The sequence below is a fragment of the Lepisma saccharinum genome, chromosome 1 (assembly GCF_977018435.1).
Source record: "Lepisma saccharinum chromosome 1, izLepSacc3.1, whole genome shotgun sequence".
Lineage (NCBI taxonomy): Eukaryota > Metazoa > Arthropoda > Insecta > Zygentoma > Lepismatidae > Lepisma > Lepisma saccharinum.
The window spans coordinates 8154538-8177396 of record NC_139229.1 but is presented as its reverse complement, the minus strand read 5'-3'; the positions used below and the strand labels follow the sequence as shown (position 1 = coordinate 8177396).

The 22859-nt window shown below is 38.4% G+C and overlaps 1 protein-coding gene across 1 annotated transcript in view; it reads left to right on the top strand.

The window, feature by feature from the left end:
- LOC145992449 (uncharacterized) overlaps positions 1-22859 on the top strand; it is a 118902-nt gene that overhangs the window by 82476 nt on the left and 13567 nt on the right. The window contains exons 19-25 of the mRNA XM_083128854.1: positions 12553-12846; positions 13697-13880; positions 15672-15828; positions 17615-17696; positions 18601-18784; positions 19161-19362; positions 20595-20872. Of these exons, the coding sequence (XP_082984980.1) occupies positions 12553-12846; positions 13697-13880; positions 15672-15828; positions 17615-17696; positions 18601-18784; positions 19161-19362; positions 20595-20872 (1381 nt within the window). The remainder of the gene's footprint in view (positions 1-12552; positions 12847-13696; positions 13881-15671; positions 15829-17614; positions 17697-18600; positions 18785-19160; positions 19363-20594; positions 20873-22859) is intronic.

Sequence of the window (22859 nt, the reverse complement as noted above, 5' to 3'; positions counted from 1 at the left end):
CTTTGCATGCGCAACTAGTAACATCTTGAAAAAAAGAGAGAGAGACCACTTCAAGTCAATTGTCCATTCATGGAAACGTAATGTGTCATTTTACCTGGTAATACAAAAAAAAATCTACGTTGTTTCAAGCTCATCAGATGGAATTGTACACCTCTTTTAATCGACTCTTGAGTTTCATCAGAACAAAGATACCCCACAATATTCAGATAGGGTTGAGTTGAGTTGAGTTGCTGTTTTAAGTCCACTTTATGCACAGTAAGGCTAATCTGGACTGGACCTACAGTTTAAAGTTGAAACCGAACCACTATGTGCCTCCATCCGGCATAGAACACAGAAGCACTTGATTACAAGGCGACGACGATTAGTGTGTTATGAAGACAGTGTTTACCCAGTAAAAGTGACAGCTATTGATACTGATCTGCGGCCATTCGGTTTAGCTTGAGCTTTGGCCTTCAGCTGCGCAGAAGCCTGCCGTCAGCGCGACGATGCGAGAGTTCCACTGAGAGCAGAGTTGCTAACTGCCTTAACAATTACCTATATCCATAAACTGACTTCAGAGCTTATTGGTAGGTGTGTTCGATACTTACTGCATTTATATATATTTTTTTAAGAAGGCGACAGTTTTAGAAAGTGATAGTTCAAGGAAAAGAATGACAGAGGATTATTTTTGTCGGTGAAATCCCCATTGATTAAGCCCCTCGGCGATGGAAGCATCCTCCATCTCCTCCGCTTCCTCTCGGGGGGGGGGGGGGGGGCAGATCGTGTTACCACGAGTAAGGTGGTTGTTGACTTGTGATTGGTTCAACAAAAGCTGAGGTGAAAAATGGAATGAATATTGGAGAAAGCAAAGTGATTCATAGTCAGAGTAGAGAAATTATCTTAACGCGCATAAGTTTATGAAGAAAGAAGCTGACAGTGGTCTTGCGTTGAACATGAAACAAGTGCAAAAGCGTGTTTCTGCTTCTACTGATATGTCAGTAAGTACCTTGAAACGAAAATGTTCGCTACAAAGTAACTGGGAAGGGATTAGTAACGCCTAACAAACCACGCAGTTGAAAGACATTTAAAAGTGATGTGGACGAATTTGACAAGACAGCGTGCTACTTTAGATTCGTAAGTATTTTTTTATGACACAACAGCGTTAAGCCAGTTTCATGTCTAGTAGAATTTTAACTTCCGCGTATTGCAACACTGCTCCTATGAGTCGCGTGATGTCTTCTGCAGACGACAAACCTTTCCCGCTTTGCCCATGCCAGCGCTCAGGCTAAACCGAATGCGCTTCCACCATGATTCCATCTGAAACTAATTGGAAGTGGACAGCTGATGAGGACAAAATTGCGTACCCAGTCGCTAACATAATAAAAAAAAATGTATCCTCCTACTGTTGCAAGTTCACGTGGCAAGTTTAAATTCAATGAAATTTAAGTAATGAAACATTGGGAAAGTCTTTATGTTCAATCATAAGTTTAGGTATTATGTCACATCAAAACTATTTTGTTGGACGTATCAGTTTGTACCTCATTTATTTATTGATAAATTTATTTAACTTCGCTTTCCTGCCACTTTTGGCTAATTGCGACGTTGAGCATTAGTGCTGATACTATGAAATTGATATATAACACCCATACCCAGACCGGGATTCGAACCTGGGACCCCTGGCATCGTAGCACTCTGTGCTAACCACTGCACCACGGAGGCCGGCAAGTACCTCTTTTATGTTTTCCAGTTTGTCAATACAACATTTTGTGTTGAACATACTGTATTTCAATTATTCTGTCTAATCAGAGTTGGCAACATTTGAAAGTCACACACGTCACAAAAATTATGTCACACACGTCACGAGAAATATAATTTTGTCACAAGAAAATAAGAAAGTATATCAAAACCAAACCTGCAAGGAATTGAAACAGCACTTGCCTGGTACATATGACAAAAATATGGGCAAAATACAAACGGACACTTCACAGATTTTGCTTGTCAATGACTCCAGGACGTATTTTCACTGCACAAAGGCGTCACACACTGATTTCCACGCAACAATCATGTTCTACGAACAGCAGCTGCAATATTTCATAGTCAGTATGTGCAAGACCATCTTGAGGTTCAGGCCACAGCGCTCAGTCAAGACGTCATCATCTGGAGGCGATCGTCTTAACGCTGTAAACCCATTGTCGTATTTTTATCATAGAGAATTAAGCTATATTTATTTCTTTTATGAAGTTAAATTTTGACATTTACCTTCCCGACGAATATAGTTAAAAGAGAAAAGTAGAATATTGAATATTTGTACCAAAATTTTCATTCAGGAAGTTACTATGGCCTGGCCACCACAAAAATTCCTAGCATAGCACAAAGAACGGGTTGAAAACCGTTAGACACTTCCTGGCGGAAAAATTTAAACATTGTATATATTTGAAAAATATTATTGGAAATATTTGTCAGCTACAGTACCCCTTTTGTATGAACTGTTGTATGTAAAAATGAATTGATTAAATCAAAACTCCGCATGTTACGAGGGGCGATCAGGTTGCTCTGACCCTAACATAGAAAGAGCGGCAATAGGGTTTCAATTTTTTTTTTTTATTTTCAACATACTCCCCTGCAACTCCAATGCACTTTTCCCATCGGTGCTCCAACGCCTGGATACCTTGCAAAAACAATATTCCAACTGGTCCTCCAACCATGAGTCCACAGCCCTTATCACCTCAGAATCATCAGAAAATGTTTGCCCACGAATGTCATTCTTCAAATTTTTGAACAAATGGAAATCATTGGGGGCCAAATCTGGGGAATAGGATGAGTGGGGCAAGAATTCGAACGATGCATCTGCGATAGCGGCCCTCGCAATGCGTGAGGTGTGGACAGGTGCATTGTCCTGGTAAAGGAGCACACCACGGGTCAACATCCCACGCCTCGTTTTCTTGATGGAATCACGTAATTTTTTGATTAGGTCACTGTAGTATGTGCCAGTAACGGTTTGGCCTCTTTGTAGGTAGTCCACAAGAAGGACACCCTTGCAGTCCCAGAAAATTGAGGCCATCACCTTCTTGGCTGACGTTTGCACCTTGACCTTCTTCGTTGGTGGAGAATGTGGGTGTTTCCACTCCATGCTTTGTGATTTTGTTTCTGGGTCGAAATGATGGACCCATAGTTACAAATCGGGCAAGGAAATCGTCTATATCAGCACGAAACTTGTCAAGAAGTTCTTGACTGATTTGCACTCGGGTGCGCTTCTGATCTGGTGTGAGGTTTCGAGGGACCCATCTTGCAGCAATTTTTTTCATTTGCAATTCCTGGATAATTATGTTTTGAACAGTACCATATGACAGGCCACACACCTCAGCAACAAGACGGATAGTGAATCGACGATCCTTCAGCACGATATCGTGGACTTTGTTAATGTTTTCGGTCGTCATGACAGTTTTTGGTGCTCCACCTGCGTGTTCATCCTCACACGACTCTCTCCCACAATTAAACTCACGACACCATCTCTTCACCATACTGTATGAAGGAGCAGTGTCCCCTAGTGTATCCACCAAATCCTCATGAATTTTGGATACCGTCCACTTCTTCTTCACAAAATATTTGATCACCGATCTCACCTCAGTTTTCTCCATTCTGGCACATTGACACTTCACTCAGTTAAACCCCTGTAAAAAGAAAACTGTGCGCTACTCAGACTTGCAATTCAGAATGAAAGCTTATAAAGGATCACTAAACAATAACAAAATAGCTATACAATCTCAATACAAAAACTTAATTTCTATATCCTTGCAGCAAAAGCGAAATTTATTGGTACAGTGTCTCTCAAAAGTTTTAGGACAACGACATTTTAAACTAGGCAACCCAATTTACACAAGCCGTTGGTGGGTTGCGTGCAGAGTTAGGCTCAATTTCAGGGTTGCCACATGCACAATAGATATTTATAAAATACGCGAAAGAGTAACAAAGAAATTTTCAAGTTACACGATGTTAAATTAAATGTAATCAGAGCTTTATTTAATATCATAGGAATGCTTTATTGGCTTGAGGCACTGAAACATTTGGGCGGAAATGACGCTACTGCAATTGGATATATGACTCCTATATTCACAATTATTATTGCATAAAATTATTAAAAATATCACTATTATATCGCAAATGACAAAATTCGTTCTGAAAGAAAAAAAATAGGTTTTCTAGTATTTCATCACTGATGAGTCTACAGTAAGGAAAAGAGGTGAGAGGAAACGAAAGGTTACAAAGGAGAGGAGAAAGAGAAAGCGAAAGGAGAAAAGGAAAAGTAGAGGAGAGAAGAACGATACGATAGACGAGGAGAGGAGATGTAGTGAGGAGAATGGAAAAATATTCAAGGAGACATGAGGAAAAAAGAACAAAGAAGAGAAAAGAGGAGGAAAAAGAGAGGAGAGAAGAGGAGGAGACGAGAAGAGGGAAGTGGAGAGTAGAGTAAAGGAGAGGAAAAGATAAGAACGAAAAAAGAGAGTGCAGTGGAGTCGGAAAGCTAAGACAGGAAAGGAGGTAAGAGTAGTGGAGAAGAGTGGGATGGAGATAAGATGCGAGAAAAGTAGGGAAGGCGATATGAGATAAAAGCAGAAAAGAAAGAGGAGAGAGAAGAAGGAGAAGTAACTGGAGAGAAGAGGTAGTTGCAGAAAATATCGTCTGAGCGTCAAGAATGGATGCATTGGTCAAATTATCGACATGAAACATTCAATAACATTTTGAAATGTATTGGAGAATATATTAGATCGGTGCGAAATGCCTTTTGGCTGAGTTCAGAGCAAATTAAAATCTTCCATGTAAGATCTTTGATTTTACCTACGATTACACCACTAAAAAAATGAACGTAATTTGAATATTTATAAGAATTATTCAATTTTTCTCTACTTCTCGGTTCGTTGAAATTGAGATTTTGTAATTCAATATTTCCCCTCCCCCATCGTTAATTCCAAACTGAATCATTCCTTTTCACACGGCGTGGACAATGAACACAATGGGATATGTCTATAACTTACGAAAATTTTCTGCCACCGGAAGGGTTCGAACCTACGACCATCAGATTGACAACCCTGAACGGTAGCCACTACCCTACAAGCTTTCGCTCCTTAAGCCAGGTAGAAGGAGCTGACCAATGTGATATGTAGATGTAACTCTCCTGCATGTAACGTGCAAACAAGTATTGCTTGTAACAAAGAAAACGAAAGTAGTAAGACTCGGCGAAAACATTTAATGGAGAATTGCACATGGTGAGAACTTTTCATTCGATATTTGCGGAGGTATCCTTGCATTGAACTCAAGTGGGAAAAGGGGTAAAATTAGCATGTTCTGAATTGCCGCACATATAAATAGTTATTTCATTAATATTTGTCAATGTCTTTGAAGCAGTACACAATTATCGTTAGAGTATCATAATTCATGATCTTATATATAAAAATATCCCGTTGAACGTGTGTCAATTCATTTATTTGTTTATTTTTTTTATATAAATTTCATATGCAGAACAATGTAGCCACTATATACTGCTATTACAAATAATGTTACAATGCTCTTGTTTAATGGAAGGGATTCTTTTTTAAGGAACATCTAGTATGGAGGATCGAACGTGGGACCGCAATGCTTTCAAGAACTCTAACCAATACACTACGCCCTTTGTTTTCTTGGAGCTACAGTTCCTAATTATTCTGTCGCCTCAATATTGTAAACGTTATCTGCAAAAAAGAAGTTAAATACTCAGATATAGCTCTGTACTTCTAGAATTACTTTACACATGCATTTGAAATTTAACTCTGAATTTCTTTCTTCATATTAGTATATCTATGCTTGTGAATATATTTTATTTGTAATTTTATAACGGTTTCATGAACATCTACGAAATAGTTCCTTATAACTTGGAATATGGTGAATAGATATGAAATGTCTTGAAATTAATTTTCGACCACTAGATTTTGGGAAGGGAATTATGTGTGATCCGTTTCCAGTCATTTATTGCTTAAACAAACGTTTTAAAACTACGTGGAATTTTCATTCTGGGATAAGTTTCTTTACTTGCTACATGTATGCGAACTACACTCTGTCCCACTTATCTCTGGAGCAGGTGAACGAAAAAAAGTATCTGAGCAGCAATGAACACGTGAGAGGAATGGGATTGCGTGGAGGGAGGAAAACCACTGCAGTTACCAGCCTTCCCAGCAGCGTGCACTGATTCGCTCTGTCCACTCGATCCCCTCTCCCCACTTCTCTTCCGCTATGCGTGGCTTTGCTCCAGACATGCTGGGACAGGGTACAGTTAATTGTTTCTCAAAAGGTATCATCTATGTCTGTATGCCACACATTGAATTCTTACTCACATGAAAAAAACATGTAAATATGTATTCAGGGGTAGTTTCACATTTACAAACTATTTTGGCCTTGATGAGAAGTTTAGTGTAAGTAGGCATTTTGTTTATAATTTTGAAATTGAGGTCGTCTAAGGTTGAAATCCTCATATTTAGGTCTTGAACTCGTCACCTAAGAGATTGAAGATCGTCCTCTACTTTGTGCGTGACCTTCTTTATTTTTCTATTCATAATTCATCCTCATCGTTGCGATTAGCCAAAGGTAAGATAAGAAAAGTCCTCCTCCGTGACCGTGCGGTCAAAGGAGCTGTGCTGTGGACTCCGACTGCAGGACGGCATGGATTCGAGTCCGCCTATGCTCACTCTCTAGGTCACAGATTAGAACTCTAGGTTCTCGGCCTGTGTATGGGACCGGTAGCAACCCACCATCGTGAAGAAATTGGGGAGCTACGAGTGAGTAGCGTAACCCGGTCTCGGAAATCTCCTATGGGGCATGTTCCTGGGTAAACAAAAAATAATCGATCAGACAATTCGATCATCGAAGGCGATACAATAACCTCCGGTTGACCAAGTTGCCAATATAAATAAATGAAATACAGATTGTCTTCGAGCTTACATTGTTAAAATGGAGCGGATACACGTATTACTATCCAAATAATTATTCAATACGGTTTTTGGTTTGTCAGGAATTATCACTTAAACTATTGCATGTTGAGCTGGTGCCTACCTAGCCGCCTCTGATGAAATCTACCATTCTTCAGATTCTCTTTAAAATTCGACTCTGGTCACTTGTAACGTGCTGGGTGCAGGCACTGTGCATCGAACCACAGTGTTTTGCGATAAGAAGCGGCCTTGAATAGCGTGAGTGAGTCACCTTGATCGCGAGCAAGCTAGACTACCAAGCTTATCTGCCTTTGAAAACCAAGTCATTTTTTTTCGCGGTTTCCGAACGCGATTGCTATTGTAGAAGTATATATTCTCTCAAAAGAGCAAGAAAGGAAATTCGACCAATGTTCTCCCGTCGTCTAAAACCAAATATCTATTAAACGAAAAGTTCACGATTGTCAATAAACGGTTTAATCTATCTGAGCATAATGTGAATGTAAATACTAAATTTAATAGAAAGGTTCTCCAAAATTTCTCTTCCACTGTCAACGTAAAGTCAGTACCCAGGGGAGGGGCCATGTGGGCCATACTCCCCCCTCGAACCCTAAAATATTTAAATGTGAACCTATAAATAAATAAATACGAAAATAACCGTCGATTTTTGAAATGTGTAAAAATTTCAATTTTGCTCTTGCATAAATGAATCTGTTTCTTGCGCAAAAGTCTTCAAGTTGCAATATTGGGTGGTTTTAGTTTTATAATCATTGATGCAAGGCTAGCAGACGTCCGATTCACCGATTTAGTCAGGACAGTACGTTACTTTCAATCCCTGTCCCGACTTTTTCGAACTGCAATCGTGATGCGAAAATGTCTCTTTATTATTGTTTTTTTGTTAACTCACAATTAGACATGTTCTTTATTGTATGAATAATTCTAAGTTCGCAACATAGAATTATCATGACTTTTTAATGGCGCTCGCTCTATTTGAACTATTTTGTAATATCTGTCTGTCTCTCTCTCTCTCTCTCTCTCTGGTCTACGTCAATGACAGAAATACAAGCAATATTCTTATTTATTTTTAACCAATTAAAGGAAAGTGTAAGCATTTAAAAGAAATAAGAAAAATCATCACTGTTGCTCTTCCTTAGAAATTGTTGTTCTTCGAGGAAGAAAAATTAGAAGAATTTAGTCCAGCACCTTAACACAGTGTCCCACGAGTCTCTCTTGACTAATACTGTCAAATCTGACATGATTTTATGAATAAAATTTTCCGCCTGTTTACGTATAACGTTGCACAGATTTGGTAGTTCGCACACGGTGTAATTATTTCGTGTTACCTTACGCAACAGCAAATACATTTCATAAGACTGTTCTTCTGGACACAAGACTTGCATCAGTAAACAAGCATTTTGTCTGTTACAGTATCACAGGAAAAGAACATCGTCCTTTAATGTTCAAGCCTCTAGATATTTTCCATTAGTAATGTCTAATCACAATAATAAGTTAGAAGAAATAACTCGAATTTTCACAACTACCAATATTCTCGTTTTTAATCACTTCGAAAATTATTTCTCAAAGATATCGGTTATACTACAAGAAAGCAAATCAAAATTAAAGTAAAAGTTCAACTACACGTATACCAAACAACATTTACAATATTAAAGGGACAGAATACTTAAAATAAATTGTTGTTTCATTCGAAGGTAAAGGCGTGGTGTAGCGGTTCTTCTACCTGGTTTAAGGAACGAAAGCTTGTAGGGTAGTGGCTACCGTTCAGGATTGTCAATCTGATGGTTGTAGGTTAAAACCCTTCCGGTGGCAGAAAATTTTCGTAAGTTTTAGACATATACCATTGTGTTCATTGTCCACGCCGTGTGAAACGGAATGATTCAGTTTGGAATTAACGATGGGGGGAGGGGAAATATTGAATTACAAAATCTCAATTTCAACGAACCGAGAAGTAGAGAAAAATTGAATAATTCTTATAAATATTAAAAATTACGTTCATTTTTTTAGTGGTGTAATCGTAGGTAAAATCAAAGATCTTACATGGAAGATTTTAATTTGCTCTGAACTCAGCCAAAAAGCATTTCGCACCGATCTAATATATTCTCCAATACATTTCAAAATGTTATTGAATGTTTCATGTCGATAATTTGACCAATGCATCCATTCTTGACGCTCAGACGATATTTTCTGCAACTACCTCTTCTCTCCAGTTACTTCTCCTTCTTCTCTCCCCTCTTTCTTTTCTGCTTTTATCTCATATTGCCTTCCCTACTTTTCTCGCATCTTATCATATCCCACTCTTCTCCACTCCTCTTATCTCCTTTCCTGTCTTAGCTTTCCGACTCCACTGCACTCTCTTTTTTCGTTCTTATCTTTTTCTCTCCTTTACTCTACTCTCCACTTCCCTCTTCTCGTCTCCTCCTCTTCTCTCCTCTCGTTTTCCTCCTCTTTTCTCTTCTTTGTTCTATTTTCCTCATCTCTCCTTGAATCTTTTTCCATTCTCCTCACTACATCTCCTCTCCTCGTCTATCCTATCGTTCTTCTCTCCTCTACTTTTCCTTTTCTCCTTTCGCTTTCTCTTTCTCCTCTCCTTTGTAACCTTTCGTTTCCTCTCACCTCTTTTCCTTACTGTAGACTCATCAGTGATGAAATACTAGAAAACCTATTTTTTTTCTTTCAGAACGAATTTTGTCATTTGCGATATAATAGTGATATTTTTAATAATTTTATACAATAATCATTGTTTATATTTCTTTCGCGTATTTTATAAATATCTATTGTGCATGTGGCAACCCTGAAATTGAGCCTAACTCTGCACGCAACCCACCAACGGCTTGTGTAAATTGGGTTGCCTAGTTTAAAATGTCGTTGTCCTAAAACTTTTGAGAGACACTGTACAAGGGCAATGTTACATTTCTGTGATAAAGACTAAACCTAAATCATTTGTCACATTGTAATTTCGACCCTATTGACTTATTGAACGAAAGATAATAAACAAATTGAATCTTTTCATTGTAGTTAGTAAGATCTGTGACAAGAACTAGAGTTTCCAACATTTTCATTGAAAAGAAAAAGCAGATTAATATTTTGATCTTAGCGTTCACTTGGGAAATAAACATTTGGAATATTTCTTCACACTGTCTTTACTCTGTTAATAAAATCGTGAAGAATGTTAAAAAATTATGAAACAATAAACATTATCACTGATTTAATAATCAAAGTTACGAACATCGAAGCTTCACAAATACAAAAAATAAAAAGCAGTTCATATGAAACAGTTTTATTAAATTTAATACATTTGTAGTTCATATTAACATAGCTAAGTAACAACATGCTTTCTGTGTGAAACATAAGTAATATATTCTTAGATAATTTTACACACGAATATTTCATCGAAGTTCTTGTTACACATCGCACCCTCGTATGAATGCACAACATATCTTCCATTAGCCTCCGATTAGCTTCAAGAAGCATAAAGCGAGCTAAAATAAGAATGTAAATGTACACATGTATCAACTTTGCCCTGTCATATAGCTTTCTTTTATTAAGCATATTTCGAAACTGAAAATTTGTGCAAATAATATGAATATGTTATCGAATGCTTGCATAAAAGTTACACTAACAAACTGCTTGTAGACACGAACGTGTCAAGGTGTCGGGCTTTGTGGTCGGGCGCGCAGGTTCCTGTGTGAAGCGTAACAACTTTTCTCCTGAGATTTCGGTCTGTGTATGGAACCGGTGACCACACACCATCGTGAGGAGATTGAGGCGCTACGAATGAGTAACCCGGTCATGGAAACCTGCAACAACGACTGGGGGTTCGTCGTGCTGATCACACATCACCCCATAGCTAGTTTGATGATCGCCCACCTCTGCTGAAGCATGTGGGAGTGAGGCCGTCAGTCGATAGGTAGGCCCTGGCTCCAGTGTGCGATTGGTGAATGCCGGGGGATGCCCCCCACACACAGAACATAATATCCTCGGCAGAAGAAAATTATTTTTATCTCTGCCAGGGATGTTTTTATCCCCCTCAAAGGAAATGTAATTGAAATCATATAGTATATCATTTATTTACTATGTAACAAACATAAATGAAAAATTATTCGTGTCCATTAATTGCCAAGTCATCAAAGATTTCCCTGCCGAAAAGTATGCAGGCTTGCGGATTAAAGGAGGACCATTCTGCAACTGACCAACCTCAGCGAATATGTATTCAAGTGTTCACAAGAAACTTGTAGGTTAGGTAGGTTAGGTGGACATTAAGTTTGAACCTGGCAATGAAAATTTAGATATGTTTTCGGTGTTACTAGTACGATAGCTAATTTTGTGTACGAGTTTGGGTTTTCTTACAATGTAAATACACTGTTTCTAAATTACGTCATAAATGTATTAAGTAAAATTTAATAACCTAGATTAGAACCAATATTCAAGGTATGTACTTAGAACCGCAGGGCAATGTTTAGTTTACATACTGGTAAAATATATACAAATTTGCACACCCAAAAAACGTAGTTCCCAACATGCCACTGAGTGGACCAACAGCGCAAGCAAGAAGGGGGGGGGGGGTGATGCACTTACTCACCCGAGATATCCGAGAAAAGTTCATGTGATTCGAATGGTGAAATTGTAGGGATATTTTATTACAAATAATATTGTTTTCTACGATTCAAAGGCTGTTGAGTTACAGCAATCAACTACCATGTCCAGTGGAAGAACGTTGACACAATAGACATTAGAATCATGTTGACTGCCGTGACTGGAGGTGCGCCAGACGGGAAAAAAATTGGTCGGGATGTAATTGGGAAGGAAATATTGATAATTCTGAAATTCGAGGCAGAAAAATTCACACATTTTCGGGACGGGAAATTTTCGAAATGTCCTTGTGAAATATGGATGAAATATGAATGAAATTCAGAAAATATCAAGAACTAGCCTCTTTTAAATAATTTTGAATAACTTTGGAATTTCTCGGCTGTTCGGGGTTAGGAAAAGTCGGGATATGATCACATCCGGTCATTTTCAATTGTTAATTTTCTTCTTACAGTAGGCCTATCCTTCGGCATGTATAAAAACATGAATTAGAGGTATCATGAAAGACAGGATTGACATCTATATTTTGTGAAACTGTACAAAGAGACAAAGAACTGTTCAACATAGTGATAGATGTTTATGGAAAGGAAGCAAGGCGAATCCAGTTTCTATCTTGAGAGTCTGTACTTGCATACAGCTCCAAAGTATTTTAAATTCAATTTGAATTTTATGATTTGTAAAATAATAATAATAATAATAATAATAATAGTAATTATAATAATATTGCAATATTCATAATAACAAAACAACAACAATACAAGTGTCTATGACCATGTCCCGCCCCCATGAGAAAAAATCCTGCGGGAGACCTTGGAGTGAGCACCCCCCCCCCCAAACCAAAAAGTTTAATTGGCACAGCGCCTGGCCTTCACATGCTGTTGCGTCACGGGTTATTATTAAATAATTCTCAGGAAAAGAATTACTTTGACTGTATAATGAACCTTCGTTCGTTGACAATACCAACATACTGAGCTTTACAGTCTGGCTAAAATTCGTTTTTCTGATTCTCTTTCAGATCCTCCGTTCCAGGATATGTCCTGGACCATTTTCAGGAGACGCCAGTGATGTCTACCTACTTGGTTGCCTGCATCGTCTCAGATTTCAAAGGACTTCAAGATGGGAACTACGGTGTTTGGGGGAGATCCGAGTTGGTTCCGTACGGAAACTACAGTCTGAGTGTCTCGCCGAGAATTATTGACTTCTTGGAGGAATATCTGAATGTATCATACACCATGCCCAAAATGGACTTGGCGGCCATTCCCAATTTCACGGCTGCTGCTATGGAGAACTGGGGACTCGTTACTTACAAGTAAGCATACATAATGATGTAGAAGACACAACATTCAGCTTCAATTAACAGGATGAGCTGATGTTGCTTCAAAATACATTGCAAATCGAAACACAATTATTTATTGGAATAGCTAGGATTTAAAAAAAACTGTATTCTGAATTATACAAAAGGGACTGTTTTAATCTTATGTACTGTTTAATCTAATACTATGCTTGCTCAACTTCTCCTTATTAAAATTAGAAGTAACAGACTATATGCTAGATTATATCTGGGTGAGATATCAAAGACGTAATTCGGAAGGTGATGTAATTTTCCGTTATATTTTTCAAGAAAGAAATCGCCTTCGTTTCAAGATAATATATATAAATTAATTCTCCATTACTAATTTAACAAGATTTAATTACGAGTTAAATTTGTAGGAAAGTATGTTGTGATAGCTGTATTTTAAAAATGTATTAACATTTTAATAACGTACATTTCTTTCATAATATTCCACCTAGAAAATACATCACTATATTCAAGATTATTCAAAAACAACCTATATTTTAAACACTATAACAATGAATCTTTACATTAACTAGTGTGTGAGAGAAATTATTTTCTATGATATTCCGGATGATAATGATTATGTAAAGTCAGGGTGATTATTTCTAGAGGGGGACGAGCGAGAATTCCCCAGTCTGTACACTACCACCCCTATCTAATTTTAAATTTTGAGTTAGGCGCTGTTTTATACATATCTCGATGCATCGAGAAAGTTACTGAATCAGATAACTTTTTCGTTCATAAAATTCTGGTAATTTTTTTTTTTTTTACAACATTTGATTTACAATGCATGACAGTGCTTCAACGCCTTCTATCGTTTCAGCGATCCACTGCCATTTTACAACTCGAAGGTGGACACAGCCGCCTACAAACTCTACGTCATATCAGTGATCGCCCACGAAGAAGCCCACCAGTGGTTCGGCAATTTGGTGACCAGCCATTGGTGGAGCGATATCTGGCTCAACGAAGGATTCGCTTCCTTCTTCCAATACATTGGCGTTCATGGCGTATGTAGTTTTTCTCACACCTCCATTACTTTACCCTGGAGGCACATAGTGGTTCCGATCCCACTTAAAACTGTAGGTCCAGTCCCGATTAACCTTTCTGTCATATCATGGAAACCAGTGAACTTAAAACACCAAATCAAAGAAACAATCATTACTTTACCCCAACACAGAGGACTTAGATTTTAATCTATAGTTCAAACTTGTGTTACTTTTAACAGATTAGTCAGTGTTAGAGGTGACTATGAGACAAAACCCATAAGATCAGTGTTCAAATTGTACACGATGCAGAAAGAGGAAGACATTAGTAAGTTTTTAATTTTAGTTGCATTTTATTTACATTATGACCTACCAAATAGAAGTCAATCAATACTAATCTCGTGCAATAACAACAGCACAAATGTACATTTAACTTTTAAAGCTGATGATCATTTTTATTACAAGCAGATATTCTTATGTAACATATAGTTCCAAAATTTATATTTCCTTAAAGAAGATTTGACTTGCCAGTACTACAATTACCACATGGCAATCTGACAACAAAGGTCTAAGACTAAAAACCATTGGCAAATAACAAAAAAAACAACTATGTATGCATATTTTCACAGGGGAAGCAATTAAGAATTTAGAAATGCAAGGATTAGAGAAGAAAAATCAGCTGGGGCAGATGTTATGTGTGCAGGGTGGGTAAAGTAATTTTGAGCACACCAGTGTCCAAAAATTATGATTGAGTTACTCCTTTAAAAATATAATTTTATTCAGTTTCAGAAATTCGCATTCGGTTTCAGTAATTTATAAAATACATTCCAAAATACATTGAAAACTACTGTATAAGTAGGATGTATTCTATCGTTCACCATGAACTTCTGTGGAAACCACAACTACCACAGTTCCAAATCAATGTAACACAGTAAGTAAAAGGAAACAACACCAATCCTTCTACGTTGAAGAGAAATTTAAATATATTTGATGTAATGAGGTGTTGTTCTATAGTCTAAGTATATTTCATCACAAATCTCCGTCTACAGTCGTGTTTGCTATTAACCTATAAGGTTAAAGAAGCAACATACAATAAGAAGAGTACGATGCAAAAACATGACCATTATTATTGCTGTTTGGGATCAAACGAAATTTATCGTCCCTGTGTGTTCAATAATTCAGTACATGCAACTCTAAACTTCTGTTGAATGTACTTCGTCTCTTGTAACATTTCATGCTACTGTTTTCCTGCACATTTACAGGTAAATTCATTAATTAACGCAAAATGTACATAGAAGTTGTTCCCTCAAACATCAGATATTGTATGTATATTATAATGCATCTGTTGTTTTAAAAAAAATATTATTTATATCACATTATTAGAGTCCTAAAATGTTTCAAATATTGTATAAACTTGCTTCGGAAGCAAAATAAATCATTCTGAACCTTTAAAATATTAGAGTAAACGTTACATGTTACAAAAGCATTAAATGTTAGTTAATTTTAAACTTGCTGCTTGAGAATACTTTTATTACACATCTTCAGCAATAAATCAACCGAATGACAATAATGAATATTAATAAGATGCACGGAAATGAACTAATGATATTTAATAATGCAAGGAAATGTATCAAATCTATATTCACGTTTGAAAGCATTCCCTCTCTCTCTTGAATTATCTCGACACTGTTTGATCGAATTACATTGAAAATGCATCGAATTAGAAATTTCGATCAATGGAAAACCATGATTGTATCAATGGTCGCACTTGAAATGCATGAAATAAATTTGATGCAGTTTCTTTTCTGCGAATAGGTGGAGCCTGGCTGGAAATACGACGAGCAATTCCTAACAGAAGAATTCCAGAGAGCTCTCAAGGACGACTCGCTGGATCCCAGGGAACCAATCTCAATGAACGTCAGTTACCCTGATGAATTCCCGCTTATGTTCGACAGCATAACATATAAGAAAGGCGAGTCTCAAAACTACTGGACCATACAAATTCTGAGATTATTTCAATTATCTTTAAATATCGTTGAGGACACAAACACCACAATATATATTCTATGAAGATGTAGAAAATAATATACAAGTTTATATCTTCACTATTAAACTAAAATTTAGCACTCATTGCTATCTTATAATCTAGGGATATTTGAGAATTATTTCGTCAAGGTAGACACAGAAGGTAAGTTCTGATTTTAACTGTAAATATCTCCAATCTGAAGCCCAAATTTTATCTTGCACGTAAAACGATTTTTTTCTTTCTTTAGTGCAAGCCATTGTCAGAAACATCTGAACCTTTTCAAGATACACTGGAACAGACTCATTAGTATAATTTAGAAATAAACTGCCACAGTGCCACACTTGCCATAATGACAACTAAGAATTCATACCAGGAATACCGTAGTGTTCCACCCTGTGGAACTTGGGATCGAACCATTCACCTTGAACTACAAATGTTCGCTAGGCTGCGATGACCCTAAACCGCCAGTTGTGAGGTACCATACTAAACTAATAAGCAATTAAATAACATGATTGATGTTTAAAACCCAACACTTCTGACTGAGAATGGCAGCATTACGGATAAGGGATGACTTACCCCGCTCTGTTTTAGCAGTGTTACCTCCTCGATGTAGCGCAATCAAAAGATCCCTAGATTCCTACGTTTTGTCCTCTCGCTGCGACCTTGGCTTATCTGGCCACGCAGCTTCCTGTGTTAAAAAACACTTTCCTCAACAAAATCTAGGAGCAGGATCTGACACGTTTAGGCAAGATTCTACCCTTACCGACGGGATATGCTACGATACAAAAGTTTCTGATTGGTACATGTGACCACACGAATGCATGTGCAATACACATGAAATGGAAGTAAAAACTTACCAACCTCAGACGTTGTATCAGTATAGTTGTACTTACCTGAAAATTGAAAATATTATCATTTACTTTCTGTACTAAAAGCAATTGCAAGAAAAGAAATGCCTTGAAATATATTATGTGCACATAATTATTATTATTAGTAGAAATATAGTTTTTCGGCGTAATCTTGCAAAAACATAAGAATATTTTTTCTTAGGACCAAGTGGTCTACTTGCAGTTCTACATGATGTGATTAATGCCATGTCTTACAATGACAGGGGTATAAACTTGATTCAATGTTTCCAGTTATATTAGCGATTCTTTTCTTCTCTATTTCACATGTTCACCCATCCTCATCACGATTATATTAAAGTACGGATGCAGTAGAAGATGGATGAATATGAATGTACAGTCACAGGCAATAGAAATGGAACACCTGGGTCCTGAAATACATGTATACCTGCAACGAGTTGCTGCTGAGTTGCTGTTTTAAGTCCACTTTATGCACAGTAAGGCTAAGGCTAATTGGAACTGGACCTACAGTTTAAAGTGGGATCCGAACCACTTGTGACTCCACCGCGTATCGAACCCGGGACTCCTTGATTACAAAGCAATGACGCTACCACTGCGCCATGTGGGAGGCCCCTATACCTGCAACGAGTTATGTGTGTTGCATAACTCTACAGAGATGAGTGAACTTCAATAGCAAATTCCACGATCACCGTAAAGTTAAGTAACATACAAAATACATTTTACAATGTATGTATCACATTTATTTTGCAAGTGACTGTACAACTGATTTCGGGTTGAGAAATGTTAATTTACAGTAAACGAAGTATAGTGATAGATAATAAACATATCACAAAATAAAGGGAAGATGCACAATATTTATTTTGCAGCTCCATCTGTTATCAGAATGATGCAACACGTAATCACACCTGAGGTGTTCAGAAGAGGTCTCAATCGGTATCTGAACAACAGGTAAGGACACTGCATGTTCAGAATTATGTGAATAAAAAGATAAAGATATAAATTGTGCAATCCACATGGAGACACTTTGAGCGTCATTGGTAGGTTTAAAAATTCTGTTTTGCGAAAACCAGCCTTCTTGTAGTGCCCACAGATAAAGTTGAAGTCCTGATTCGAACGTCAGTTCGGTATCGTTGACACAGCTCGAGAGGAAACCGACCGGACGCGTATCTGGTTTCGAGCCAGCATCTGTTTTTCTGAAAAGCGCTGTTGTCAATTTTACCTGCAGTGTTTAGACTTCCATTCATTCACTGGGACGTTATACCCGAAGGTCTCCTCCATATTGTACAAAACACACACACACACACACACACACACACACACACACACATATATATATATATATATATATATATATATATATATATATATATATATATATATAATATATATATATATACTATATGAACATAATAACACAACATAGCGAAGAAAACCGCACCCTCACATTAAGAAATATCTAAAGGAAGTGAATTGGGAACATGTCATTTACTCCACGTGGACGTGATAAGAGTTCTCAGTTCTTAAAACGGACGCCATTGGTGGGAGAGGTTTAAGGGGAGGATATACTGGGCCAGACGCGGAGTATGGTTGCTTACTTCTGCAACAGAGGGAACTGATCTTTCGGGACTTTCTTTGAAGTAAAGTGGCGTTCGAGTCAGGACTTCAACTTTACCCACTGATTAAAGTATGGGTGAGCAGCAGAGTCACTTCGGCAAGGACATTGTCAACATTTTCACATCCAGGAATCAAACCTGGATCTCTAAAGCATTAAAAATTAACGATTCTAACTTACCTTTAATGTACCATACAGATATAACTGATCGCTGCTAACGGTTTTCTGTTACACATACAGGGCGTTCAACTATTCGACGAGAGCCGACTTGTACGAGGCTCTGGACGCGCAGGCGCACGAGGAGAGAGTGCTGGCTGATGACGTCAGAGTGGACGAAATTTTCGAGACATGGATACTGCAGAAGGGCTACCCGCTTATCAAGGTCACCAGGGATTATGAAAGCGGGTCGGCAGTCGTCACACAGGTAAGTTGGAGGATAAATTAGTAAATTACACCCTTAAATCAAGTAAAGGATTATAATGAAATTATATCGTCTGCTAAATAATTCAACACAGAAGAAACTAACCTTCTAATTAATTTAGCAAGGAAGTTGTTCTAGAAGCAAGTGGCTTCCCAAATAAATCAACAACAAGGTTGTTCTAGAAGCAAATGCCTTCTAATGAATTTAGCAAAGAGGTTGTTCTAGAAGCAAATACCTTCTAATTAATTTAGCAAAGAGTTTATTCTAGAAACAAATTCCTTCTAATGAATACAGCAAAGAGGTTGTTCTAGAAGCAAATATCTTGTAATGAATTCAGCAAAGAGGTTGTTCTAGAAGCAAATGCCTTCTTTTTTGACAGGCAAGATACCTGCCTCGGCCGAATCCCAATTCGACGGACAACCACGAGTATATCTGGTACGTGCCACTGTCCTACACCACCCAAGAGGAGATGGACTTCGAAACCACCGCTCCCAAAACCTTCATGAAGAACGAGGCTGACGTCACGCTGAGTGGACTCCCAGGGGAAGACCAGTTCCTGATCGTCAACGTCCAATCCACAGGTATTTACGTCGGATTAAAAATCATTGATACTCGAGTTTGGAGTCCAATTAAACATTAACCAGTAGACCTACGTAAACACGAGTTACATCAAAATTTAGCTGATTCGATTCTGCGTTAAGCTATGGGAACCATTGTTTTCGATTATGCCTCAATTTTTTTTATCATCGTGAGATCAAAAAAAGTGCCGGTTCCTTTTGTGTTTTCCGAACGACAGTTCTCTTGGAAATTCTATAAATGAAGAACTTGTGGTTCGATCGTCATGAAATTTAAGTATGGTGCAGGTAGGAAGGTTTTGAATAGAATTCTTAATTTTTTAAATCGGCAAAAAAAAGGTTCTTATAAATTTTGGGAAACAACTTTTCCATAGCACTGGGTAGTCCAACATTATCGATTATCGTCTTGTTTTGAATGCAGTTGTTTTAAAAACCTATTGTTATTGTCAATTCACAGTGCGAAACTAATTTTATACAGATTTTTATTCAGCGGAGTAAAAATGGGTGTTGAGCGTGGCGATACCGCTCACAGTGACTGCCCGCAGTTTCCACTGTTCAACGGACATCGCTGTAACGACTGCATTTGAGGTGTTCTCACGTTCAACACAGCGTTACTCTGTTGAATAAATTGCACCTTCTATATTTCCTAATGCCCATCAAGTTTCATTCTATCATGCTATTTTGACTTGTCAGTTTTTTGCTCTACCTAATGCTAATAGCCTCAAGTCTGTATTAATCTGTATTATTCAGTTCATCCATGCCTTTTTTACAATAGTGTTCTTCATGAAACTGTCTTTTCCTTTTGAATCTAAACATAATCATATCTGAACTTGCTTTACTATATTTCATGGCATCCTTCCCTGCCTTATCATCTAGACCGGTCGTGTTCTATGTCACACCGTCTAGAATTATTGTACCCCATCCATTTAATTCTATGCCAATCATATTATTTTGAATCAAGCTCTTAATCACATTTCTGTTTAACCAGGAATATTCTGTTCTCCTTTATCAACGAAAGCGTGCACGAGCCTACCTTATTTCTTAGTAGCAACTTATACTTCAAATATCCTTTTTCAACCTGCCCTGTCTGTGTTTATACTGTGTTACATTATCCTGAATGTCCATTTGCTCAATTTCTTACATTTTAGTCCCTGATATGCATTATCTTGGGACTACAACTTCATCATCAACAACTCTATGTTGTTTCAAACTTCAAATTCTATTTGGTTTCCTTTCAGGATTCTATCGCGTAAATTACGACACGACGAACTGGAAATTGATATCTAACTATCTGGATACAGAGCAGGGTACCAATATCCATGTACTGAACAGAGCCCAGCTTTTGGACGATTGTTACGAGTTTGCAACACTTGGGATGCACGAACACACAACCTTCCTCGATCACACCCGCTATCTTAGCAGGGAGGTGGAACTCGTGCCTTGGGAGGTGGCTCTACCCAAACTGGAATTCTTCAAAAAGCTACTGAGAAGTCGTCCAGCGGCTGAGAAATTCAAGGTATTAATAGCATTTCGTTAAGTTTAGTGCGTGTTGTATCATGGTTCATCTATCACCTTTGTAGATCACGAAAAGGCCTTTGATTGTGTGAAGTGGAAAACGGAAGAGAAATAAAGTGTATGTATGTATGCATAGGCGCCGACTCCATTGGGCTTGGGGGGGGGGGGGGCTCGAGCCCCCCCAATGTTAACGATGTGGGGACAGAGCCCCCCAAATAATTTTGCCTAAGAGGATCTAATGTATTATTTTGCTTATCTTGTAAAGTTTACTCTGAATTGTGCCACATGAACTTAACTTTAAATACACATTTGAAATGTTATAGACCATCAACTATGAAGGGGGGTTGAGACCGCTAAACCATCAACTTTGGGGAGGGGCTATGACCAGAGACAGCAAAACACATGACTTATTACTATATACTAAGTATATAATTATGAGTATTGTTAACATTTTTTACTAAAAAGAGTTTCATAAGAAGATGTGCATGAACTAGGAGAGTGGATGGGACGTTCGGGCTACAAATGGCTCTCACATGACATTCAGAACGAGATCATTGATATATGTATTGGGTTGGTGCGAATGAAATGTCCGGCCCAAGTGCGTCATTGCCAAAGGCCATAAAAATCAAAACTACAATACCTGGTTAATCAAAAGAGTCGCCGTCTGCAGCCACACACTTTTGTCATCGCTCAGCCAACAATTGGATTCCATGGCGAAAGAAGTCTGGAGTCTGCGACGCAAAGATCTCCTCAACGGCATGTTGCACCGCCCGATCATCAGCGAAGGTCTTACCTGTTAGGAAGTGATCGAGATGCCGGAAGTGATGGTAGTCAATGGAAGAAAGGTCGGGAGAATATGCTGGATGAGGAAGGGTTTCATATTGCAACTCATGGAGAGTCTGCACCGTCCTTTGTGCGACATATGGGCGTGCAACACGAGGACACCATGTCTGTGGACCATTGCTGGATGCTTGTGGAGATGTTTGTGGTGCATATCATGGAGTTCAGCACTGTAACAATTTGCATTGATGGTTTCACCTCGCCTGAGAAAGACATGGTGGATCACACCCACCATAGATCACCATACCAGCAACAAGACCTTCCGTGGGTGGAGAGGTGGTTTCGGAAACCGCCCTGGACGTTGATCACGATCCAACCATTGTCCTCATCGTTTATGATTGTCATAGCAGATCCATTTTTCATCTGAAGTGAGAATCCTATGCAGGAAACCATCCCAGTTATTCCTTACACTCAGAGAACTGCACACCTCCAGACGGCGAGTCTTGTTGACCGGTGTCAAGTCATGTGGTACCCATGAGTCCAACTTTTTCACTTTACTGATAGCACGGAGCCGCCAAACGACAGTGGTATGGTGTATGCCTAACTCGTCTGCAGTGGCACGAACACTTTTCCGAGGGTCCGCTTCCACGGGATTCCTGAGGAGCTCATCCGAACATGATGTTGGTCGATGGCCACTGGGTTCATTTTGCAATGCTGTGTCACCGAAACAAAATTTGACATACCAGCGGCGAATGGTGCGTTCATTTAGCATTCCTGGCCCAAATGCACTGTTAGTGTTTTTGGCGGCTTGCTGAGCACAATGTCCCAGTTTCAATTCGTAAAGACAAATCACTCGCAATTGTGTGTTCTCCATGGTGCACTTTCAGATGACCCTGTTTAGCAACACACTGCCTCCTGACTGTCTGGGTGCTCCAGCCTGTTTGCTGGACGTGTACAGAGTTTATGACGTTAGACCTGTGACCCCAGTCAATCCCTGTGTTGTGTTGTTGAGGTGAGTTTCCCACCAGACGTCAAAGTGGACATTTCATTCGCATCAACCCAATATTAGGGAGATCTGGTTTGCGCTCCGTGGTAGCAGATATTAATAGTCGGGAATCTTTTGCTATTATGGTTGACGAAATTTGTGACATATCCATCCGTGAACAATTAACATTTTGCATTCGAACTGTAAATGACAATTTTAATAT